We start from the raw sequence: 27,408 nt of genomic DNA on the forward strand, positions 1-27,408 counted from the left end.
CACCTGACGCACCGTCCTCGGCACGGCCCACTCCTGGACGGCTGACACCTTTTCGGGGTCCACCGCAATCCCAGCAGCACTGACTCGATGGCCCAGGAAAATAACCTCTTTCCTGAGCAACTGGCACTTCTCGGGCTGTAGCTTTAACCCTTACCGTTCCATGGACTGGAATACTTGCTCCAGGTGTCGGAGGTGAGACTCAAAGTCGGGAGAGTACACAATGACATTGTCTAAGTAGACGAGCATGGTGTCCATAAGCTGGCCTCCCAAGCAGTGCTGCATGAGCCGTTGGAAGGTAGCAGGAGCGTTGCACAAACCAAACGGCATGCGCTCCCACTCAAAGAGGCCAAAGGGGGTAGTGAAGGCAGTCTTTTCCCGGTCTCCTTCCTCCACTTGAACTTGCCAGTAACCACTAGCCAAGTCTAAGGTAAAATACCAGGCGGCCCGAGTGAGGCTGGTCAGGGAGTCCTCAACCTGCGGGAGTGGGAAAGCGTCTCGTTTGGTAACATGGTTCAGCTTCCGATAATCAACACAGAATCGCCATGCTCCGGTCTTCTTCCGAACGAGGATGATCGGTGCTGCCCACGGGCTACTGCTCTCTCGGATAACACCCTTCTCCAGCATCCCTCGTAGGAGGGCACGAACCTCAGCATACAGAGTCAGGGGTACAGGACGGTAGCGTTCCTGGCTCGGAGGAGCATCCCCAGTAGGGATCTGGTGTTTTACGATGTCTGTCTGCCCATAATCCTCATCATGTGCGGAGAAGAGATGCTTCCATCTCACCAGGAAGTCCCAGAGTTGCTTCCTGGTATCATACACACTTTCTTCTGTGCTTCTGTTGTAGATGTTTACAGTGGTGAAGGAGGATGAGCTGATGTGTGCAGAGTAAGGAAGGCTCTGACTTGCTTCGGTGATTAATTATTAATTAATTATTATTATTATTATTATTATTATTATTATTATTATTATTATTAATTATTCACTTAATTATTTCAACTTAATAAAATAAACATTGGAGTGTTTCCCGTTTTGATTCAAAGCAACTACAAATTAGTTAGAGAGATTTATTTTTTATATATATAGCGTTTCCAATAAAACAAAAAACCCAATATCTTTTTTTGCAATGATATAGTGTAAATGCTGAAGGATATTGTGCCATCTTAATAATAATAATATAATGCTGCCGTTTATCAATTAAAGCTCTGAAAAAGGAGCCTTAAGAGGGATAAACAGGAAAATAATGATTCAATGATGCAAATGCAGTAAAGCTATCCTGTAGAAAACAGTGAGTCATCATCCAGCTCAGTTCAGTCCTCATTCAGTTTTCATGTCAGTACAGTCAATTTAATAGTATTGCTGGGTAAGCAATTCAGAGGTGACAATGACAATGTTAGTATATATATATATATATATATATATATATATATATATATATATATATATATATATATATATATATATATATATACTAACATTGTCATTGTCACCTCTGAATTGCTTACTCAGCAAGAGAAAGACATATATATATATATATATATATATATATATATATATATATATATATACATATCAATCATGATATGTATATATATATATACATATACATATCAATCATGAGGAAATCAAAACGGCCTTACACTGTCACACTTAAGCAGCATTCACAATCCACGTTCGACCCGGAAAAGACACTACTGCTTGCATATAGAACAGCCACAGGCTCAGCACCTGTCTACTTCCACTCACTACTACGAATCTCCCTCCAGAAGTCTGAGATCCACTAGAGAGTGGCGCCTCGTGGTACCATCACTGAGAGGCTTAAAATCACTTTCCAGAACATTCTTTTTCACCATTCCTGACTGGTGGAATGATCTTCCCACCCCTATCCAGGATGCTGAATCCCTTACAATTTTCGAACAATCTCTTTTGACACTACTTCATCGTAAATGTAAAATAAATAAATAAATAAATACAAATAAAAAAACTTTGTCTTTCTCTTTATGTATTTCTGTCTTTTCTAGCTTGTACTTATTTGATCAATGTCTGTAACTTGCCATTACAAGCACCCCCTGTGTCTGTTTGCCTATTTAAGAAGAATTGCTTTGTTTTTCCACTACAACTCTCAGAGGCTTAATAACATGTTTAATGTTTTGGGGAGAAATCATACTGATGATGAATTAATAATATTAAGACAAAGATCTAAGGCTTCTGGAAGCATCTCTTTCAGGAGCTTAGTTGGTATATGTATGCCTTTATTGAGACAGGACATAAGAGATATGATAGGAAATCATTTGGTGGAGAGAGGGGAGCAGGATCGGCAAATGACCTTGAGACGGGAATCAAACTCAGGTCACCGCGAGTGCAGTTATGCTCTATGTTGACGCACTACAGTCACTATCAGCCTCATCCTTCATATGGATGATTTCACAAATATTCCTCTCATAGCAAAGCATGAATGGAGTTGTTTTTCAGGTGATCTATAGTGCAACATCAGATATGATATGATCCTGTAGCACATATCATTTTCTTTCTGATGGAATCAATCTTGCAAGTTAAGAATAACATAAAGTTATTGCTGCTGTGCCATTGGGAAATATCTGAACTAGTTGAAGCTACATTTCTCATGAATTTTCCACTGTGTTAAATAAATACTTTGCATTGTGTTTGTTTTCTTTTTAAAATAGTCAATAAGTAAGCAGATCTACCATTTTTAATGCCTTTTTATTTGCAGAAACGGTAGCTTTCAATGCAATTTGAAAATACTTCTAGTTTTGTTTTCCTCCAGCTGAGCTCCATTTTCCTGACTGCTCTCTTTAAGGTGTGAGTGTGCTCAGCAGTGGACTGTTTAGTTCCTTAATCTTTTGTGAGCACAAAGGAGGAACCGTACATAAAGTGCTAAAAAAGATTCTACAGTTCGTGTTTTAACACTGAGTTCTTCTAAGCCAGGGATAGGCAACTCCGGTCCTGGAGGGACACTATCCTGCAGAGTTTAGCTTCAGCCCTCGTAAAAACTCACCTGCCTGTATCTATCTAGTAATCCTGAAAACAATGATTGCCTTGTTCAGGTGTGTTTAATTAGGGTTGGAACTAAACTCTGCAGTGGCCCTCCAGGACCGAAGTTGCCTATCCCTGTTCTAAGCTATCTGGTGTGCTGAGAAATATAAAAACAAATGAAAAAAGAGAGAGATTCTATAGTTCGTGTTTTAACACAGAGTTCTTCTAAGCCAGGGATAGGCAACTCCGGTCCTGGAGGGACACTATCCTGCAGAGTTTAGCTTCAGCCCTCGTAAAAACTTACCTGCCTGTATCTATCTAGTAATCCTGAAAACAATGATTGCCTTGTTCAGGTGTGTTTAATTAGGGTTGGAACTAAACTCTGCAGTGGCCCTCCAGGACCGAAGTTGCCTATCCCTGTTCTAAGCTATCTGGTGTGCTGAGAAATATAAAAACAAATGTAAAAGCTTAAGTTAAATGAAGTAACACGAGGTTAGATCTGAGAAGTCATTGCTCTGCTGCAGAATTTCAGTGCCATCAAGACTGATTACATGTGACAATATTAAATCAAATGTATGATCACAACAATGATTAGGTCCAAGCATGTTGTCTTAATCCAATATAGTTTTAGAATGCCTATAAGTGCCACTCAATGCATATTTTCCATTATCTACAGTACATGAAAAATAAAATCACCAACAATTAAGACTTTTCTGCAGCCAACACTAACTCAGATAGAAAATCTGTAATATCTTTGATCATGTCAGTATGGTGCTCTGGTGGGCTGTATACAGTAGCCAGAACACATGTCAAAAAATATTTAGGACTAGATAATGTTACATAAAGCACCATCACTTCATAAGAATTATACCTGAATCCGGACCTTATATTACTTACAAAGTGCTTTTGTAGAAAGGGATATATATATATATATATATATATATATATATATATATATATATATATATATATATATATATATATATATATATATATGAAGAGTTCAGATGCAAAAGCCTCTAAATGCCATCTGAAATGTTCATCTAAAATTTGGATTTTTATCAGGCTCCTATATTTATGTTCAGTTATTTCACTTTAATAGTCTGGCAAAGGGCCTGCAGATTGGCATTAAAGTAAAATGACTCAACCTAAGCATAGTAGCTTGATAAAAATCCTAATTTTAGATGCAAATTTCAGATGGCATTTAGAGGCTTTTGCATCTGAACTCTTCATATATATATATATATATATATATATATATATATATATATATATATATATATATATATATATATGTATATATATATATATATATATATATATATATATATGCTAAATCTTGTCTCAAATCTTTTTTTTTTTTTTTTTTTTTTTTTTACATTACTATCCTTAACTGGGTTCGGAAGTTTTTTGTATTTGCTAGTTCAGGTAGCAGACACAGTCACAATATTAGGTGAAAGAGTCTTCTGTAATATTTAATCATTTAACATTCCGTACAATAGAATCACCAGAAACTTGGGCACTTTCTATAATAATAATAATAATAATAATAATTAAATACAATATAAGTTAGTTCTTGTGTACTTACTGTTATTTCATGTAATGCAAGTACAAGGTGTTGTTGGTTGACATCAACCACTTGGCTACAGTTAAAAATGTGTCAGTGTGCTGACGCAATGGAAAAAAGTAGACAGCAAACTACTGTTGTTCCCATCAGCCATGGGTTTTCAAACACCATCCTAAATGTGCAATTATTCTTGACATCACTTCTTTTCATTTTTGTTTTTGTTTTTTTGTGTTTTGAGAAAATGGTTTGTTGGTTCACCACATGTCAGATCGGGAGGCTGGTCTCAATGAGGCTTAAACAGAAAAATGACTTTCCACCTTGAACTGTTTTAAAACTGTTTGATATAACAAATTCAGTCAGGTTTAGTTTTGGTTTAAAACAGAAGAAACCTGTGATAGATGTGCCCCACATATTTTCTTAGTATTATTATTATGGGGTGTTATTAAGTGCACTGAAGAGAGAGATGAAAATATATTTCCTTCTATATGTTGTTGATATGCATATATTTAAGTTTCATATGGTTTAAACTAAAAGCGACTCATAATTTCAAAGCTAGAAATGTTTGTTGAGGTATTTCTTGTGTGCGTTTGTTGGAGTTGCCTGGAATGCTGTAGTAATCCAACAGGACTACTGACACAACAAGGTTGAAGGAACAAGGAAGTTTACATAAAACTTTGCATTCATCAGATTTTTCTCAAAATGATTATTTGAACCACACCCACAAAACTTAAAACAGAAACCAGAACAAGAAGTTTGGTTAATGCATGTCTAACTTTTCATCAAACGATTTTAATGCATGGCCATTTACTGTAATTTTACAGTTTTGCCACCATTGTTCTATTTTACAGTTGTGCTCTAATTTCAAAGCAAAGTACTGGCAGCAATGGTTCTAGAGATTAACCATAATTGTACAGTATCAGTACTGTTTAATGGCTGCGCTGTAATTTAACAGTAAAGTACTGGAAGCAATACAAAAAAAAAAAAAAAAAACAGCCAACGCGCCACATCAGCTTTTTTTTTTTTTTTTTCTTTGAGACTAAGTGCAAGTCTGAGAGAAACACATTAACCAAACCAATAGTTGGGAAAAAAAAAAAAAAAAAAAACTTGTGAGGAGGCAAACGTCTTACTCAAGTTTCTGATGGCTCTGGCCTGAGAGAACATAAGGGTCTGGAGAAAGAAAACATTTAAAAAATGTTATTGACAAAGTATAGCACATGGCAAAAGCTAGTGGTCATGCACTCTGGAAACACTTTTAATTCATCAGAAAATAAACATGATGATTCATTAACTATTTTTGGAGAGTTTGTTACAGTATCTTAACAGAAATCCTTCCACCCAGGGGAAGGAGACTGCCAAAAGATATTGAAGTACCATTTCAGTGTTAATGCAATGTCAGATTTCAAAATGGTTTCCATAGGATGAATTTTGAAGTTTTACGTTTTCAAATGATATGTCATTTATTAACGTATTATGCTAATAACTGTTGTTAGAGCACTGTAATTTTTGGTAGAAATTGATGTCATTTTATTTTTTAAATTACATCAATTTGTATGCCGATTTTCATAAAAATCACAGGTACAGACAAATCACAATTTTTTTAAGGGGTAATTCACCTAAAAAAAGAAAAAAAAAATCTCAGAACTTACTCACCCATATGTCAATTGTATCTTTTCTTCAAAACGACCTTGCCCCTGCTGGTCTTCGAGCATTTTTTCAGGGTTTATCCAGACTTATCATCCAAGGGTATTAATAAATGTACATGTAAATTAACATACACAACTTAAATCAGCGACACCTGCGACCCACTGCCGGTCTCGAGTCCCACGTAGGAGATGGAAGGATATAAAACTGGAGCGACGATAGTGAAGGAGGAGAGGGGACCAAGCCTGGGTTTTATATCCTTCCATCTCCTACGTGGGACTCGAGACCGGCAGTGGGTCGCAGGTGTCGCTGATTTCCCAATCATTCCGCCGGCCGCACTCCTTGTTCCCACGTCCCTCGGCCCCGCCCCACTCGCCACAGCCATCTTTCAGATCCAGTGAAAAGAAGCAGTCCCCTGAGCAAACTTGCGAGAGGATCTGCTTCAATGCAATCATTCTGAATGGCTGTCTCATGAGGGTGCGATTCAGGTGCCTGTTATTTGTAAGACATTAAAACATTTTTATCTTAAATCATTTATCACCATAATTATTTATGTGGTTAAATCTTGTGTGACTGCACCATATCCCTTAAATGTCTGCCTAGTTTGATCTTGCCATTTGCTCATAACTGCTGTTTATGGAAGACAATGTTGTTTTCGTCAACGATGACGATAACAAAATGACTTCGTTGACGCACCTTTTTTTTATGTAGATAACGTGACGATGACTAGCTAAAAATGGCTCTAATGTGACTAAAACATGAAGAGACATTTTCAAGTTTTCGTTGACGAAACGAAAATGATTAGAAGTCTGACGTTCACAATGCATATCATTTCTGCCTATTTTGGAGAAGCACCCGGCTGCAGCCTGCAGATCGAGGCGGGGCTACACCTGGGACGGGGTTGCACGTACTTTTAAATGCGCACTTGAGCAGCGCAGCACACTGTGACTCCTTGTTGCTTTGAGCAATTCTGCACCTGCGATGTGCATACACGCTTTGTGTGCTCTGTTTTGAGGCGTTTCATATTATCATGGTTTTGCGCACTGAAAGATTATTAAAAGCCTATATGTTTATACCTAGCCTACACAATACATTTAAAATTAGCATAATTTAATTGTATATTATTTGTGTAGTGTAGTCTATATAAATACATACACTTCTTAGCTCTTGACATCCATATATAAATATAAAATTGTGATATTTGCTGCGGGGGGAGGGCTTCAATAACTCTCTCTTTTTTGACCATTCATGTGTTTGCATCCCTGAATGTTTGTGTCACTTTTATTAGACAGGGTTGTATGATGTTTGTGTTTACAAATAATATGCATCTTGTTGTTGCACTGGCAGACAACTTGAAGCACAAGTTGTAGAGCATATGTATGTGTTCCTCAATAGCTTATATTTCGGGCACGTTGTTCATTGCACTTTAGCAATTTCTCAAATAAAGCTTCAATTGCCAAAGTAAAAATGTTTTTATTCCTGGCTTTTTTGGAGTAAAACAGTGATTCCACTGTTACCACTTTATCTGTGAGTAATGTTGTAGTAGTTCAAAGTTTTTTTTAGAAGAGCATCAATTCATGGAAAATATATAACTTGAAATATGTGGATAAAAGGTTTCTGCCCAATGCGACCATGAAGTACAGCTTGGGAGCACTGCATCTCCATCAATGAGAAAGTCTAGTTTATTATGCAAAGCTTTTAAGGTTAACTGTTGTTTTATGAATTGCAACACTCGTTACAACCTGTCAAACCTAGGTCCATTTCCAATACTTTTTAACCTAAATTAATTTGTCAAAGACTACTTTTTTGTTTTTTACTAAAATTGACTAAAACTTGACTAAAACCTTTTTGCTTTTTGCCTGCCAGCCAATCAGAATTGAGTATTCAGACAGTTTATGGTATAAAAGTGGTTATAACAGGAAGCTTTTCTCACTCAGTCAAGATCTTTGTTCACTGCCGGCTCTGCTTTGACTGCATCTTCAAATGGAAAGGATTAAAATCTTCCTTTTGACAGGTAGGATGCTATATTTTGTATATTAATCAATATAAATACAACATAAACCAATAAAACTAAAACTATCATTATACTGCAATGCCTTTTCACTCTGAATCTTTGTATTAATTTATAGTGGCATTGAGTGTACAAGTAACATCTCAAGACAGCACTGGTGGTGAGATTCATAAACATACTATTTTAAGTGTTTTATTTTAAGATGTTTTATTTTTATTTTCTGTTATTTCTTATTTTCTGTTTTAGTTTCAATTCACTTTTTAATACAGTTGTGAATTTAGCCTTTCTAACCTAAGAATCATTCATCTCCTAGAACCTCCTATACAGATTTCAAAGCCAAAGATTACTTTGAATCCATCTCATGCAGTGCTGTACAGCACAGAGACAGTCACTCTGCACTGTGAGGTACCTGAGGCACCATCAGGGTTACAATATGACTGGTACAAGAACTCTTCTGATCTTAATAAACATCAACCAAACATCACTGTGAGAGGCAGTGGAAAATATGAATGCAAAGCAAAAAAAGGAACTTCTGTGTCAGAAAAAAGTGCTAGTTACAATTTAACTCTAAAAGGTAAATAACTATTACTAATATTTATTTACAGTAAATATATATATATTCACAGTTTTGTTCTATACGACGCAGGTGTAAGGGTTTGGTAAATTTTCGATTCAGTAAAAACAAAGAAATGGCAAATATTTTTTTCTTAACTAACATCATAAAGTATGATCTTAAAATATGTTAGCTTTTTGATCTTTGCAGTTTATCTAAGATGATTTTGGAAGCTTTTTTAACATTTATTTCTTATTTGTTTGGTTCCACAGTGTTTGCTGATATTCAGTGTTTAATATTGAAACTTTGATAAAGTTATTTTATATTAGGCCTATGGCATGGTGTATTTGTATTTGTTTGCTAATTACTAATACTTTGTTTGCTAATAATATTTGTATCTGTTTGATAATTCTATGTTTAATGTGAAGTTCCCTTTCAGTCGGTCACTCTCGACGTCATGTCTGTGACCGACAAATTGGGATATTTCTATGATAGACCAATCTACTATGAGTGTAAACTAAACGATCCAATGTACATTGGCATGCAATTATTGCATACAGTTGCCACTGATCAAAGCTGAGTATAATAAGGCAGCAGGTGCAATACATATCAGCTTTTTGCTTTGGAGCCAAGCATCGTTCTGCTCAACTGTGTCTGCTGTGAACACAGTTGGGCAAGTTACTCTGAAAATGTAATCAGATTACTAATTACTGATTAATTAGTGTCTTACTCCAATTTCACGTGATCATTAAATTTTGGCAATATTTCTATCAAAAACTGATCATAGATGTCGATTATTTATTAATTTAGATATTTTAGTAGAAATCCCATACTTTCAATTCCTCATTCATTAGGGACCAGTTATCGCATAGGAATTACACAGCTGATAGTGAACCCACGGACACAAACTCATCAGTTCCTAACTTACGCCCGTTTCACACATACTCCGTCTGCGGTGTGTATGCGTTGCATATTTTTTTACGCACCCATGTTAACGGATTCCAGCATTCACACTGCACGCGGTTGCGGTCCATCAGTCCGTTCAAGGAGCAGTGCGTCTGCAGCAGTGCAACGATCATTTACGTACCGAGTCTATTTTTGCTGTGCTGCATGTGCTGAATTAAAGTGACAGCGCATTGTTCGCGGTAAAAATTAACATGGATTGACACGGAAATGCAGTCATTTCACAATAAATGTATACTAATCAAACCCTACTGTGTTTCACATGTAACACATGGGTATTGGCAAGATTTAAAACAAGAAAAGGAGCAAATTTAGAGAAACAAGGTGACATTACATATGCACTTTTATAGAGGCAGAAAAACAAAGTTATTTAAGACCCGTTTGATTGCGTGTAATAAAGATTTAAATGCAAAAGGCACGAGAGTCGACTGTTTCTATCAGTGGTGAGTTTTAATGTTGAATGTTTGTGATATCCTAACAAGAAAAGTAGGCTAATGTTGTGTTTAAATGTGTTGCAGCTTGTTTCAGCAACTTATTATAAAAACCTAGCAGTCAAATGCATGAGTAATACGTAGTTTATATTTGAATTTAAATGTGTCTATGAACGATTGTTACTGTACTGTGATGAAAGAGTACCACAATGCTGAAAAAGCTTTTTTTACATTATTTGATATCAAAACAATGGACAAAGCTTGTGTTTTGTGGCTTAAACAGCCACGGATCAGTAGCGGACTGCAAACGCGCCCTGTGTGAAAGCACAATGAGTCTGTGCTGCTTCAGCACAACATACATAACGCACACGGACTGCAGACGCACTGCTGACGGATTATATGTGAAACAGGTGTTACTCAGAGGATGCAGAGTGATTAAAATACATTTAAGTGAGCTACACACCCTACATGCTCATAAAAAAAGTTTCTTTTTTCATACAATCAGGAGAGCTACACCGTGTTAAGTCAGCGACAGTCAGAAATCTGAAGTCCCTAATGATATTCCCCATGGCTCATCCATTGGTGCTGCAGTATGATCTGTCCTGAACGCAGATTTGCGGAACCACTGCACATTAATCTACTTGAAAAATGATTTCAGAAGAGATCAGAATAAATAAAATATAAAAATGTATTATTAGTCAGGTAAAATTTGCCAATTACATAATGAAACAATTAGAAACCAGTTTAGAAAAGATAATGCAATTGTGAATCACATTGTAGCCGGTGGAAATCCACTCGTGTACATAGACACTGTAGCCTTATGAGAAACAACCAAGTGATCCACGCAGGAGACAAACAAATTTAACACACATGTAACAGTTATCCTAATTTCGGACACACGGTCTAAAATGCATAGCAAAGAAAGGTGTTTTAGAGAATAAACTTAAATAGCCAATGTGTACATGTAGTAGCACAAACAACTATACAGTGTGCTCTATGGGCACAATGTGTTTAACACAATTACATTTTTAAGTAAATAATAGTATACCTCACTTCCGAAAGATACATAGTATGGAGCATATGACAGCGGTCCCACTGAAACTTTTTCAGAGGCTCCTGGGGCATATGGCGCCACTTATATTGTTCGTCCTGTTACATATGAAGCCGCTCCAGCATTGGCTTTATGGCCAAGTCCAGAGGTGGGCGGCACTCACCAGGTCCAAGTTACACCTAACTGTCGCCAAACCCTCACCCTGAGGTCACATCTTACATTCCTCTGGGCAGGATTGCCCCTAGAACAGATCTCCAGTTATGCTGTGGTTCACATGGATGGTTCATGTGGGCCACATACATTGGGCATGCAGTCTCAGTGGTTTGGACGGTCCCGCAGCTGCATTGGCACATCAATTGCCTAGAGTTGTTAGCAGTACCCCTTGCTCTGAACCACCTCAAAGGTCACTCACGAGGCAAGCCATTCTGGTCTGAATGGACAACACACACAACCATGTGACCTTGTCACAACTTGCCCGCCACCCCCACCGTTGGAGTCTGAAGTTTCTTTGGTCATTTTATGCTGTTCACATTCAGGGCCTGCCTAACCGTACAGCTGACGAGTTATTCCAATCAATGCTCCTGGGAGAAAGGGGACTCCATTCCCCGATGGTCCAGCTGATTGAAACCGTGAGAACCGTGGAAGGCTGGGTTCCATATTGAGACCTAAGCAGTACAAGTATATGTATAGTCCACAGTATAGCCTTAGAGCCTTCCCAAGAGGGTTTTAACCCTCTAAGGTCTAAGGTGGTTTTGGGGGCCTGGAGAAGTTTTGTCATGCCCTGACATTTTTGCTTTTTTCAATTGCTTATAAACATCTGAATGGCTAAAGTCTAATTTCACTGTAATCAGCACAAACTGGGCTATAATAATATCTGAGCAGCATGTATGTACATGATCGTGTTTTTGAGAAAACAATGTTTATGTGTGGTTTGTGAAAAACAAAAAATTCACTTGAATAAGACCATAAAACACATACAGAACATTGGTTGCCGGGACTTTTGAGAGCTGGATCTTGTCGCCTAGAATTTTTCTTTCTAAATTATGTGAAAGTCGTCTTGTTTCCTCACTCACAGAAAACAAGATATTAATTAAATTTTTCTAAGAAACCTTTTGTGTATGAAGGGTCTAAGTGAGAGGGCTATCGTGAACTATCGTGCATTATGTTGTGATTTACACCTGAGAAGACAAAGGCCCGCCTAATGAGCTGTTCAGTCAGGTTTCTGATTGAGAAGGAAAAGTTACAAGAAAAAAATTTGAGGACAAAATAAATGTATATATTTTTATGTTTGTAGTTTATTGATAATATATTAAAATTTCCAACAAAATTATTTAATTTTCACTTGCGAGTGCAGTTAAACAGTTTATTAGGAACAATCAAAGCTGAATTTCAAAGTTGTTCAATGTTCAAAAGAGCTGAGAAAATCTTTTTCAGGTTTTTTTTTTTTTTATATAAATTGAAAGAATATCATTGTTTGTTACATTTGTTACATTTCCATTTATTTGTTACATTTATATTATTTACATCAAGCTTTTGAATGACATAGTGTGCATTGTTATTGAAACTTGAATAAAATAGTCTAACTAGTAAAATGCTTACACATTATGTGAAACCAAGTATATAAATAAATAAAAAGAGACTTACTAATGTTTATGATCTCTGCTGAATAAAGGCCTTCATTCTTTTTTTTCTGAGGAAATCCAACACTCAAATCCTGAGGTAATCCTCATCACATCCTATTGGGGTGAATTATGTCTTATGTCTTATTCCTCTCAGACTGAACACTGAAAAAAAAAAAAAAAAAACAAAAAAAAAAAAAACATGAAGAACAGTCTCGCTGCTTTGTTTTCTGTATGGGCGTTTACAAGCTGCAAGCTTCACATGAAACATTATAATCTCAATAGCGTGTTCAGCGTGTGGGCGTGGTCACAATAGATATAATGAAGGGTGATGTGAAAGACGGACATCGCGATGTTTTCATATGGATTACTTTAGTTTCTGTATGATCTATCTGACCACATTTACCCTATATTTTGTTCTCTTCTTTTAGAACCACCTCAACCACATATTCAGTCTGATTGGACAGAAGCATTTCCTGATGAAAAAGTGTCTTTGCAGTGTGTGATTCGAGATGTTTCTGAAAACTGGAATTATACTTGGTTCAAAGACTCAAGCAAAATCGACTCCCGTGCTGAAACAAACATAAAAGGGAACAATCTCACACTGTCAGTAAAGTCCAGTCATCACGGGGCCTATGAGTGCCAAGCTGAGCTGCAGGAAAGAAACGTGTCGACTGTAAGAAGCAAACAACATTTGTTAACAGTCCATGGTAAGAATCTATTATTGTTTAGCTTAAAGAACATGTCATGGTTAAATTGTAATATGTTGCATTGTGAAATATACAGCCATTTTTAAAGTTTCATATATTTTATAAGACAGTTAATTGTGTTTCGCGTAAATCATTACCTTATGCTTATTTATTAACTCTGTTATTTATTTATTTTTCAACATTGTGTGTTTTGTAATTATTCAATATTGAGTTTTGTGCTGTTTATAAACCTCAGTTCAGGCAAAATTTCATTGAAATTTACATTTTAATAAATTTATTAAAATATATATATATATATATATATATATATTTTAAGTCTTTAAACTATTTTAAAATTAAATGAAGGACCATTATAAAATATAATGTACATTGTCAATATAAAACGTTTTATAAATATGTGATCATATTTTATGTAATTATAAAGGATCACAGCCAACAATCCTTCTGCAGCAAGATCCATCCCACCCAGAGATCTACACTGGAGAACAAGTCAAACTCACTTGTAGCATTCAAGAGAAGACTTCAAAATGGCAATATTTTTGGCAAATAGATTCACAGCAAGTGAACACTGTCAACAATCCCATTTACACTATCCAAAATGCTACATTATCTCAAAAAGGGAACTACACTTGCCAAGTAAGAAGGGGAGAGATGACATATGCAAACTCTACAATATTGTCAATAAGAGGTAGGACACATATTTTGATGCAGTTTTATATATATCTAGAAACACTGATTTTCTACCAAAAAAAACAAACAAACAAACAAACAAACAAAAACACAAAAAACAGTGTTATTATTATTCATGTAGAAAAGATCTGAGAAAATCTTGTTCTATTGTTTTTATATATATATATATATATATATATATATATATATATATATATATATATATATATATATATATATATATATATATAAATTGAAACAGTTTTATAAATTTAAAACAGTTAGAAAATGATTTTACATAAAAAAAACTAAAAAAAAACCTGTGAAAATATAGTCCAATCAGTTCGGACATTGCACAGTGCTCATTCAATAAATGCACAGCTAAACAGATGAGTTTTAAGTCTAGATTTAAGTCTAGCCCAGTGTTTTAGCACATCTGATCTCTTCTGGAAGCTGATTCCAACTGCGGGCGGCATTGTAACTAAAGGCGGACTCCCCTTGTTTTGTGTGAACCCTTGGTATTTCTAACTGACTCGATCCTAGTGATCTGAGTGCTCTGTTAGGTTTATATTCAGTGAACATATCTGCAATATATTTCTGTCCTAGGTCATTTAGTGACTTATATACGAGTAAAAGTACTCTAAAATCAATCCTAAATGTAACTGGAAGCCAGTGTAAGGACCTGAGGACTAGGGTGATATGCTCACATCTTCTGGTTCTAGTCAGAATCCTGGCAGCAGCGTTCTGGATGAGCTGCAGCTGTCTAATGGTCTTTTTGGGAAGGCCGGTGAGGAGCCCATTACAATAGTCCATCCTGTTGGTGATGAAGGCATGAACTAGTTTCTCCAAGTCTTGGCTGGAAACAAAACATCTAATTCTTGCAATGTTTTTGAGATGATAGTGTGCTGATTTAGTTACTGCTTCCGGCTTTGCTACCGTTCGGACGTTCTAGCTTACTGCTCTGCGCTTTGCTTCTTATTTCTGTACTTTTCTCTGATTTTTCTAAGATTTTTACTTCAGCAGATCAGCACAGTGCTCAAACAACAGATTTTTGGCACAAACGCTAAAACTAAAAACACTGGGACTGGAATAATACTACAAAAAGAAGACTTTGTCTCCAACTGCGAACAGCTTAAATTCCGGAGACGGGAAAACAACTGCCTACCAAACAGAAGAGAGAGAAAATGCCTCCTGTTGGATCTACTTGTTGCATAAACTGCTGCAAACTTCTACAAAGGATTGTGATTCTTGAAACAAAGTTACTTTCTGGACTTCCAAAACAGACGGAACACTAAGCAGACCGTCGTCATGGACCCCCTCAGCAAACAGCCGGTCCCATGAATCTTCTGAATCTCAACAGTTTATACCAAGTGTAGAGGAAGAAGCCGAAACTGATCGCCACACTAATCGTTGACACAAACAGGGAGCAAGACCCAAAGGAACACAAGATATCAGATTGTCACAAGTTTCTCGTATTGCTGCCATAGCTTCCTCTACCCCAGATTCGACTATGACAAGGCTTGTGAATACTAGTATTCTACCACCCCCTATACATCTGGAGAACAGATTTCAAGCATTAATAAATGTGGGTGAGGAATCCCCAAATTTAAACATGGATCTGATCAGCCAGCAGCAAACATTGCTACTAACAGGCGCTCAAGGACGAGCAGACAGCGGCTTTCAGCTCAGAGCGCAGCTGAGCCAAGGACTCTGATAGTGGGTTGACTCTGTTATCAGAAACATCCGTAGCAGGAAAACAACAACATGCTGCCTTCCTCAAGCAACGGTCTCTGATGTGAACAAGGAACTTCAGAACATTCTGATGTAGCACAAGACTACAAATCGAATCATCATCCATGTGGGGAAGAATGATATTCGGAAAGAGCAGTCAGAACTCCTTAAGAAGGACTTCAGTGAACTCTTTGAAACACTTCAAAGACTCAAAGTTCAGTCGTTCATCAGTGGATCACTCCCAGCAAGGGGAACAAATATGTTTTCACGGTTGCTTGGGCTGAACACATGGCTACAAAGATCTTGTAATATAAAAGGAGTACATTTCATCGACAACTTCAATCTTTTCTGGGAACATAGACAATTGTTTATTTTTTTAATTGTTTGTTGGGACTAAACTCTCCCACTCATTCGCTGCTAGCCCGCAGATATCAACTAAAAAACGGTGGGCCCCCCAACCACCAAAGCCTGTGGGCCCTGTTCCTATGAGAGCTCTCCGACCGCTGCCACAACGCCAGGGCCCAAACCCTCGATCTGCTAAAGGTGAACCAAAAACAACTGATAGCAGCACTCAGTGATATGTGTCGGGTCCCCGCTATAATAGCAGCAACATTGACAAATGCCTACTGAACAAGCGGGAACTCAGTGTGCCTGTAGCTTTCTCTATTTCAGTTTTATCACGTGATAGAAAGTCTAAGGCCTTCTCAAGCCGAAGGGCAAACTCATCTAATCTGCGGCCTATTATGCAACAAACTAAGATTGATGTAAAGACACAAAGCACTGCCATCAAGTTAGCACTTTTAAACATTCGCTCACTAAAAAATAAATCATTTCTAATCAATGACTTTATAACCACAAACAATCTGGATTTTATGTTTCTAAATGAAACATGGCTAGAAGACAGCTGCAGTGCAACAATCCTAGATGAAGCAGCACCCCCCCAACTTCACTTACATGACTGTTTGCAGGACTGTTAGGAGAGGTGGGGGTGTAGCTGCTCTATTTAAAGATGTCTATCAATGCAAGCAAGTGTCATTTGGTCAGTACTTGTCTTTCGAATATCTAGGGTTTGTGCTGAAAGGTGCTCCACGCATTGTGCATTATTTACAGGCCCCCAAAATACTCTCCAGCCTTTGTTGAAAAGGTCACAGAAATGTTATCAATAATTTCCTCAGAGTTTGACTGTTTTGCAATTGCAGGGGATTTTAATATTCACATAGATAATGCAGAAAACAAAACTACAAAAGAAATGATAACGTTTCTATACACCTTTGACCTGATTCAGCATGTGCATGGACCCACACACAATGGTGGACACACTCTGGATCTAATCATCAGTAGGGGTCTAAACATTTCATCCATTGTTATTAAGGGCGTAGCACTATCCGATCACTTCTGTATTTTCTTTGATATATTGATCTCTGCTACCACTGAATCTTGATCTGTCTCTGTCAGAAGGAGATGCATAAACGAGAACACGAGTGTACTATTTATGGAGGCTATATCTTTAACACCAAGCATTTCTGCAGACTCTGTTGATATTCTCCTTGATTCCTTCAACTCAAAAGTTAAAGGGGGGGGGGGGGGGTGAAATGCTCGTTTTCACTCAATATTCTGTTAATCTTGAGTACCTATAGAGTAGTACTGCATCCTTCATAACTCCAAAAAGTCTTTAGTTTTATTATATTCATAAGAGAAAGATAGTCTGTACCGATTTTTTCCGGAAAAACACGAGCGTCTGTAGGCGTGACGTGTGGGCGGAGCTAAAGAATCACGAGAGCCAGTAGGCTTTTGCGCTGATAGCGTTTGGAAGCTTGAGGACAAAACCAACCAAAAACAAACCATGGCTAACAGTCAGATTCAGCGTATATTTATGATCCAGAGGCTGAAATTTAACAATAGCAGCAGCAACAACAGCGGCTCTATGTGGTATGTACTGAAACTGTATATATATTTGCTTAGCGGTTTTGGAAAATGATTAAGTTCCATTTTGTCGTTTTTTTTTTTTTTAAGCTGTACATGTGGAAAGTGCAGTTTGATGACAACATCGCATGTTGTTTACTTGATGTGCTTACGCGCCGATAGCTAAGTTAACAACACAGAGATATTTGAAGCAGTTTTACTCACCGCCTGCGGTTCCAACACACGATTGTGACCCTTTTTCGTTGGGACTGCATTATCCTTAAGAAATAAACGATGTGCAAATCCGTCGTCAAACTGGGCCTTGTTTGTTCGAAAAATGCAGGGGAACAAACACAAACACTTGCACAACTCCGTTGATGCTCTGTAAAAATAAACTCCATCCACTGGTCCCTTAATGCTGTTTCTCTTTAGGTAATCTGTGCAGGGTTGTCTTGCCCTGGCAACCAAAAACACACTCCTTTTGTGACATTTCGCGACGCTCTTGCTTTGATCAGTGAAGTCTGTTGTGCTCTCAGTGCTGTGCTATACGGGAGCGCGCGCTCTTCCGGCAGACGCGCCCTCAGGACCCATATAAGGAAATTCCGCTCCATCTAACGTCACACAGAGCCATACTCGAAAAAAACTTTCCGAAACTTGTGACAAACCGGAAGTAGTATTTTTGGAACAGAAATACTCCTTCAATCATACAACTTAATTTTTGAAACTTTGTCCATGTTTAGCATGGGAATACAACTCTTTAACAGTGTAAAAAACTCAGTATGCATGAAATAGCATTTCACCCCCCCTTTAAGAATGTTATTGATGATATTGCACCAATAATAGTCAGTAAGAAAACAAACAGACAGAAATCAGTTTGGAGAATATCAACAGCAGTTCAGACTATGAAAAGACAATGCAGAAAAGCAGAGCGGATGTGGAGGAAGACGAAACTTGAAATTCACTATAGCATCTATAAAGACATCCTTCATGCTTTTAATGTGAAACTAGCCACAGCTAGACAGAACTTCTTCTCAGACCTAATAAACAGTAACTTAAATAACACTCGTACTCTTTTTGCCACTGTTGAGAGACTGACAAACCCCCCAAGTCAGATTCCCAGTGATATGCTATCAGACAGCAAATGCAAATGAGTTTGCTTCTTTCTTTTCTGAGAAGATCATAAATATCAGGAAGGCGATTAGCACATCCTCAAGTAATGCAGAGGTCAGACAGATTCGGCCAAAATATCAAAAAGATACTATGTCTATTTTTGAAACAATTGATAGCAAAATTCTGGAAGACATAGTGCTGCAACTAAAATCATAACACAATTTTGAGCAATTTTAGACCAATATCTAATCTTTCTTTTATAGGCAAAATTATAGCAAAGGTAGTTTTTAATCAGCTGAACAAATACTTAAACTCAAATGGATACCTGGACAATTTTCAATCTGGTTTCCGACCACATCACAGCACAGAGACAGCACTCATTAAGATAAAAAATGATATTCGCTTAAATTGAGACTCTGGCAAAATATCGGTGCTGCGTTTGACACTGTCGATCATAACATACTACTAGAGAGACTGGAAAACTGGGTCAGGCTTTCTGGGATGGTACTCAAATGGTTCAGATCATACTTAGAAGGGAGAGGCTATTATGTGAGTCTAGGAGAGCATAAGTCTAAGTGGACATCCATGACATGCGGAGTCCCACAAGGGTCAATTCTTGCACCGCTCTTGTTTAGCCTGTATATGCTTCCACTAAGTCAAATAATGAGAAAGAACCAAATTGCCTATCACAGCTATGCTGATGATACCCAGATTTACCTAGCCTTATCTCCAAATGACTACAGCCCCATTGACTCCCTCTGCCAATGCATTGATTAAATTAATAGTTGGATGTGCCAGAACTTTCTTCAGTTAAACAAGGAAAAAACTGAAGTCATTGCATTTGGGGACAAAGATGAAGTGTTCAAGGTGAATGCATACCTTGACTCTAGGGGTCAAACAACTAAAAATCAAGTCAGGAATCTTGGTGGTTCCAAGCCTTGTGGAACTCTGCATGTCATAGACATCCACTTAGACGTATGCTCTCCTAGACTCACATAATAAACTCTCCCTTCTAAGTTATGTGAAACCTAATACAAGTATATAAATAAAAAAAGAGAGACTTACTAATGTTTATGATCTCTGCTGAATAAAGGCCCTCATTCTTTTTTTTCTAAGGAAATCCAAAACTCAAATCCTGAGGTAATCCTCATCACATCTTATTGGGGTGAATTATGTCTTATGTCTTATGTCTTATTCCTCTTAGACTGAACACTGAAAAAAAAAAACATGAAGAACAGTCTCGCTGCTTTGTTTTCTGTATGGGCGTTTACAAGCTGCAAGCTTCACATGAAACATTATAATCTCAATAGCGTGTTCAGCGTGTGAGCGTGGTCACAATAGATATAATGAAGGGTGATGTGAAAGACGGACATCGCGTTGTTTTCATATGGATTACTTTAGTTTCTGTATGATCTATCTGACCATATTCACCCTCTATTTTGTTCTCTTCTTTTAGAACCACCTCAACCACATATTCAGTCTGATTGGACAGAAGCGTTTCCTGGTGAAAAAGTGTCTTTGCAGTGTGTGATTCGAGATGTTTCTGAAAACTGGAATTATACTTGGTTCAAAGACTCAAGCAAAATCGACTCCCGTGCTGAAACAAACATACAAGGGAACAATCTCACACTGTCAGTAAAGTCCAGTCATCACGGGGCCTATGAGTGCCAAGCTGAGCTGCAGGAAAGAAACGTGTCGACTGTAAGAAGCAAACAACATTTTTTAACAGTCCATGGTAAGAATCTATTATTGTTTAGCTTAAAGAACATGTCATGGTTAAATTGTAATATGTTGCATTGTGAAATATACAGCCATTTTTAAAGTTTCATATATTTTATAAGACAGTTAATTGTGTTTCGTGTAAATCATTACCTTATGCTTATTTATTAACTCTGTTATTTATTTATTTTTCAACATTGTGTGTTTTGTAATTATTCAATATTGAGTTTTGTGCTGTTTATAAACCTCAGTTCAGGCAAAATTTCATTGAAATTTACATTTTAATAAATTTATTAAAATATATATATATATATATATATATATATGTTTTAAGTCTTTAAACTATTTTAAAATTAAATGAAGGACCATTATAAAATATAATGTACATTGTCAATATAAAACGTTTTATAAATATGTGATCATATTTTATGTAATTATAAAGGATCACAGCCAACAATCCTTCTGCAGCAAGATCCATCCCACCCAGAGATCTACACTGGAGAACAAGTCAAACTCACTTGTAGCATTCAAGAGAAGACTTCAAAATGGCAATATTTTTGGCAAATAGATTCACAGCAAGTGAGCACTGTCAACAATCCCATTTACACTATCCAAAATGCTACATTATCTCAAAAAGGGAACTACACTTGCCAAGTAAGAAGGGGAGAGATGACATATGCAAACTCTACAATATTGACAATAAGAGGTAGGACACATATTTTGATGCAGTTTTATATATCCAGAAACAATGTTAGAAAAATTTAATTTCTGTTATGCTGTTTATTTGTGCAGAGCCACCTAAAGCAAATATGTCAATAGAGTCTCAATGGAATATGTTTTACCCAACTGAGAAAGTGACTCTGAAGTGTTCAGTTGATGAAGAGTCAAATAAATGGGGCTATGAATGGTTTAAAAACGGAGGTTCGCTTAAAGATGATAAGGACATTTCAGTTTCTAGAAACACACTCTCCATCAGCTCAGCAAAAGTGGGTCATTCAGGACAGTACACCTGCAGAGGAAAACATCTGGCGAGAACATTGGTGACTACAAGAGAAACTGAAGCTGTGCAACTTCGTATTCAGGGTAAAACTACTTATGATATTCTATGATTAATAGATATGAATGAAAAGGGAGAGACACCAAGAGAGTCCTTTGAAAAAGCTGTTGAATATTTCGAACTGCTTTTAAAAATATGATTTTGTATGAATTATCTAAAAGGAAGAATTACAGGTACCTTAAAATTCATTCCAGTGAAGAAGCTGTATCAGTGTACAGTGGTTCATGTCTGCATTTACAGTTTCCCATCTACCTTTCTTGACAGCGATCAAACACTATTAGCAGCATGGGTCAATTCATTTAGTTTTGGATAATAAACAGGGATGGGAAGGTTACTTTTAAAATGTATTTCACTACAGATTACAAAATACAAGCTTTAAAAAGTAGTCAGTATGTATTTCATTACATTACTCAGGTTTAGTAACTTAATCTAAATACTTAAGAATACTTTTAAATACTTAAGTTTTGTAACATAAAATAAACATATTAACTTAATGTCTTGCTTTTATGCTTTCCAACTCTAAATAAATGTGACCTCTACTAATATTTGTTTTCTTTGCACTTTAGTTTTAACAACATCAGTTTTCCACAGAATTTCTATAAAAAAAAAAAAAGTCATTAAAATCTTCCAATTAGTATGGATTCGATTTGAATACAATGAATGGGATTTCATGTTTTACGCTGCATTCCAAGTTTCAAAACGAACCCAGACAAACCAAACACATAATAAAAGTAGCCAAGACAACTGGCACAGTTGTCCAAGTTCTACAATAGATAGGTTTAATGAATTGACCAAACTTTAAACTATTATAATCCTCTCTATGAAGAAGCGATCGGGCTCGTTTCAGTCGCAAGCAATGTCATTATTAACGGTGCTTTTGGGAAGCACACCTCAAGGCTCGCAAAAATTCAAGATCATTCATTGGTAGCCCTTCGGGAAGGAATTCTTTAGGTTTTGGTAGCCCAAAATTTATTTAACTAGCTCGAGAGAAAAGAAGAAAAAAAAGACATCGGCTGAACTTTATTATGGACAAATCAGCATGATCAGCAAAAACAAGTAGCATATCGGGATGTAATGATACAACAAATTTACGATGTGATCAAATTCACAAGACAGATTACTCCATACAATTTTCTTACAACTTATTCATATATATATATATTTTTTACAGAATGAGGTTTAAGACAAATTATAAATGACAATGTGTCATTATATTATTTATCAAGTCAAGTCAAGTCACCTTTATTTATATAGTGCTTTAAACAAAATACATTGCGTCAAAGCAACTGAACAACATTCATTAGGAAAGCAGTGTGTCAATAATGCAAAACGACAGTTAAATGCAGATCATCATTGAATTCAGTTATGTCATCTCTGTTCAGTTTAAATAGTGTCTGTGCATTTATTTGCAATCAAGTCATCGCTGTAGATGAAATGACCCCAACTAAGCAAGCCAGAGGCGACAGCGGCAAGGAAGCGAAACTCCATCAGTGACAGAATGGAGAAAAAAAAACTTGGGAGACAAAATGCTGCATATTTCTTTGTGAAATTGAAATGTTAAATAATAAAACTTTAAATTTCGAAACAAATCCTAAATAAATAAAAATAATAATAATATATATATATATATATATATATATATATATATATATATATATATATATATATATATATATATTAAACTAAAATAAATATCTCCATATTAACAAAGGCTTTGTCTGTGTTCTATTTTAAATCAGAGGAAACCATTTGAATTACTATCCAAAAAAGATGCTAAATACATGTCATTTGTATTGTATAATTAAAAAATGTGAAGTAAAAACAGAATGGTCCGATTTTACTTTTGTGAACGAGACAAATGTCACTCTCTGAAAGCATGTGCCACTAATGGAACACCAGAGATTTAAAGGCTGCTGCTCTTTTAAGACCGAATGCACGGATCCAATATAATAATGCACAGGAGATCTCTTTCTCCACTGTATACGTTCACTTAAGACATAACCGACTGTGTTTACGAGAAAACCTGCAGATACATTAATTTATAGATAGTTTTGTGTGTATATGTTCATTCAGAAGCAAGGATACGCAAAATATGAATCATGTGTAGCTACGCGCATTGTCTGAAACGCGGTTCTCTGTGTGTTTTGAATGATTGCACGCGAATGGTTCAAAATTATTGAATCGGCAAGACTTAGAAATAAGTGCAAATTATCAACTGCGATCCGTTTCACCCCTACAAGAGAGTGAACAACGCAAATCAAGTTAAGAATTTGACATCACTATTAAAAATAGCCCGTCGGGCAGGGGGGTGATTCATTTTGGACCCCGGCTGGAAAAAACACTAAAGGCCCCAGGACATCGGGCTTGCGATTTCGCGAGCCCTGCACCTCAGATCTATCCAGTTTGTGAACAATTGGTTTCCACACTGGTTTCGTTAAACAAAATAAATTATTATTTTAAAATATTGACTCAAAAGAATCAAATGGTTCTGATTCAAATATCTATTCACGAATCGGATCACAAGCTTGCATTACTAAGCCAAAGATTATCTATTATTGAACATTTCGAATAAATAAAGACTTAAAGTTCATCTGTAAAGCACATAAAGCTATCGTTTGACTTTATACACTTTTATGATTCATATGAATCTGTTAACTGAATGCAAAGTGTGAATTCTAGGAGAATGTTTGTCGTGATAATGAGCATGTATTCACGCTCACTAAGACTTGCTAAATTAACAGGCTGCTGCATGCAGGTTTTTTTTTTTTTTTTTTTTTTTTTTTCAACTGAGAATTAGTTGCCACATTGGTTAAAATCCCCAAACTGTTTACTCAAATATTAAATTAAGAAATTACATTATAATTAAAAGCAATCACTTTGTTATTCTAAAATACTTTTAAGATGTAGCTGTAATCTGATTGCCCCTTTTTTTAAAATGTAATTATAATGGAATAGTTATTCATATTTTGTATTTTAAATACGTAACACTGTTACATGTATTTTGTTACTCCCAAGCCCTGATAATAAATAATAAAAAGCACATGCAATTCAAGACAGTTTTTGTTTAAAGGTGGTTCACTGTTTCTAATTTTTACCATCTGTTGCTCCTAGACATCAAACCAAAACCAAACATCACAAAACATGTGTGGTTTGAGTTGTTCTACGCTGAGGAGAAAGTCCAGCTTCATTGTAATATGACAGGAGTAGGTTGGGAATATCACTGGTATAAAGGCTCAACCCTTCGGATCACACATCCAGAATTGACCATAGATGCAGTATCTCTGTCTGACAGTGGTAATTATCACTGTAAAGCACAGAGAGGAAACTTCTCAGTGGACAGTGAGACTCTACAAGTGCGTGTTCAGAGTGAGTCCATAATTTACCTCTTTATAATTTTCAATTATGTAATATTATTCTCATTGTGCATTAATTTAATTTATGATGCCTCAGTGAAATTCCCAGGAATTGCATGAACATCTTAGCATTAATTTCTGTATGATCTATCTGACCACATTCACCCTCCATTTTGTTCTCTTCTTTTAGAACCACCTGAACCACGTATTCAGTCTGATTGGACAGAAGCGTTTCCTGGTGAAAAAGTGTCTTTGCAGTGTGTGATTCAAGATGTTTCTGAAAACTGGAATTATACTTGGTTCAAGGACTCAAGCAAAATCATCTCCCGTGCTGAAACAAACATAAAAGGGAACAATCTCACACTGTCAGTAAAGTCCAGTCATCACGGGGCCTATGAGTGCCAAGCTGAGCTGCAGGGCAGAAACGTGTCGACTTTAAGAAGCAAACAACATTTGTTAACAGTCCATGGTAAGAATCTATTATGGTGTAGCTTAAAGAACATGTCATGGTTAAATTATAATATAGCCATTTTTAAAGTATCAATACATTTTAGAAGACTTTTCAATGGATTTTGCAGTCTTTCAACTATTTTAAAATTAAATGAAGGACCATTATAAAATATAACAATGTTAAAAGAATTTAATTTCTGTTATGCTGTTTATTTGTGCAGAGCCACCTAAACCAAATCTGTCAATAGAGTCTCGATGGAATATGTTTTACCCAACTGAGAAAGTGACTCTGAAGTGTTCAGTTGATGAAGAATCAAATAAATGGGGCTATGAATGGTTTAAAAACGGAGGTTCGCTTAAAAAGGTTGAGGACATTTCCTTTTCTGGAAACACACTCTCCATCAGCTCAGCAAAAGCGGGTCATTCAGGACAGTACACCTGCAGAGGAAAACATATGACGAGAACATTGGTGACTACAAGAGAAACTGAAGCTGTGCAACTTCGTATTAAAGGCAAGTAAAACTGCTTTTGACATGATATTCTATGATTGGTACATATGAACAATGCCTAAAACTTGATATTACAAGCACTTGTCTGTTTGAGTCTTTCAAGGAAAGTGCCACAGTTTTTCCATATTCCACTATGTTCTCCCTTCCATGTAGACGAGTTGATACGTGTCTCTCCCGTCTCAGTGTGTGCACTCAATCCGTAGCACGCGGCGCTAATATGATAGTGTTTGGCTTCGCACAATTTATTCCTTAGGATCCAAACAGGGATGGATTTAGAAGCCACCAAACACTTCCAAGTTTTCCCTAATGCTGAGTTCAAAGTACTGCGAAGTGCTCTTCCGCCATACATTCTAGTTATAATTTTTTTATCCGCTTAGAAAATTGCCATGTTTTATTTTGTGTCACAATACTTATTCTTGTAACTACTCATGTAAACTTCTTTAAATGGGGAAAACATGGAAGTATTTGGTGGCTTCTAAATTTATCCCTGTTTGGATCCTAAGGAATGAATACTGCTAAGCTAAACACTACCATAGTGGCACCACGTGCTACAATGATTGAGTGCATGCACTGAGACGGTAGAGGTACATACAGTATCAGCTCTTCTAAGATGAGGGAATAACATAGTGGAATATGGAAAAACGGTGGCGTTTTCATTTTAGAAGAATCACTTTATGTATTCAATTTATTACATATAAACAATTCAATAAAGAATACATTTTAACTAATTAATCATGATATCAAATTTATCCATATTCAAAACATGCTTGTACTATGTACTTATTTTTACAAAATAACTGTATTTATACGGAGCCCCGCACATAACATGTAAGAAAAAAAATAATAAATTGTGTGCACGATTTACTAATTCGTTCCCTCAATGTACTAAAGCGTGCACACAATTACTATTGCGTTCCCTTGATTTACTATTTAATTCACTAGATTTCTAAATTGTGCTCACATTTTATTAAATTGTTCCCTCGATTTTCTAAATCATGCGCACAATTTAGTAAATCGAGGGAGCGCAATAGTAAATCGAGGGAAAGCAATAGTAATCATTTTAGTACATTAAGGGAACGAATCAGTAAATCTTGCACACAATTTAGCCTACAATTTTTTTTCCTAAATGTCATGTGCGGGGCTCCATATATTTGTGCAATATTTTAAAAAATAAAATAAATACATATTGAAAACACAGTATAATTATTAATAATAATAGATGCAAATAGTTATGAACTATGTCATTATGTTCTTGAGTACGGACTGGTATAGCTTCTTTACTGTTGCACTGACATTTGTATTATAAAGTGGAAAACTGTCAGTGTTTGCAGCTTTCTAGTTATGTTGAAAAGGATTTTCACTAAGTAACTC

At 36.3% G+C, this 27,408-nt stretch overlaps 1 protein-coding gene across 1 annotated transcript in view; it reads left to right on the forward strand.

Annotated features, from left to right (window-relative positions):
• The window catches only part of LOC113070267 (titin-like), a 126,496-nt gene that overhangs the window by 80,560 nt on the left and 18,528 nt on the right, over positions 1-27,408 (forward strand). The window contains exons 8-13 of the mRNA XM_026243498.1: positions 20,406-20,684; positions 21,111-21,374; positions 21,461-21,751; positions 24,837-25,091; positions 25,269-25,547; positions 25,750-26,040. Coding sequence (XP_026099283.1) covers positions 20,406-20,684; positions 21,111-21,374; positions 21,461-21,751; positions 24,837-25,091; positions 25,269-25,547; positions 25,750-26,040 — 1,659 coding nt within the window. The remainder of the gene's footprint in view (positions 1-20,405; positions 20,685-21,110; positions 21,375-21,460; positions 21,752-24,836; positions 25,092-25,268; positions 25,548-25,749; positions 26,041-27,408) is intronic.

Source organism: Carassius auratus, unplaced genomic scaffold (assembly GCF_003368295.1).
Source record: "Carassius auratus strain Wakin unplaced genomic scaffold, ASM336829v1 scaf_tig00003633, whole genome shotgun sequence".
Lineage (NCBI taxonomy): Eukaryota > Metazoa > Chordata > Actinopteri > Cypriniformes > Cyprinidae > Carassius > Carassius auratus.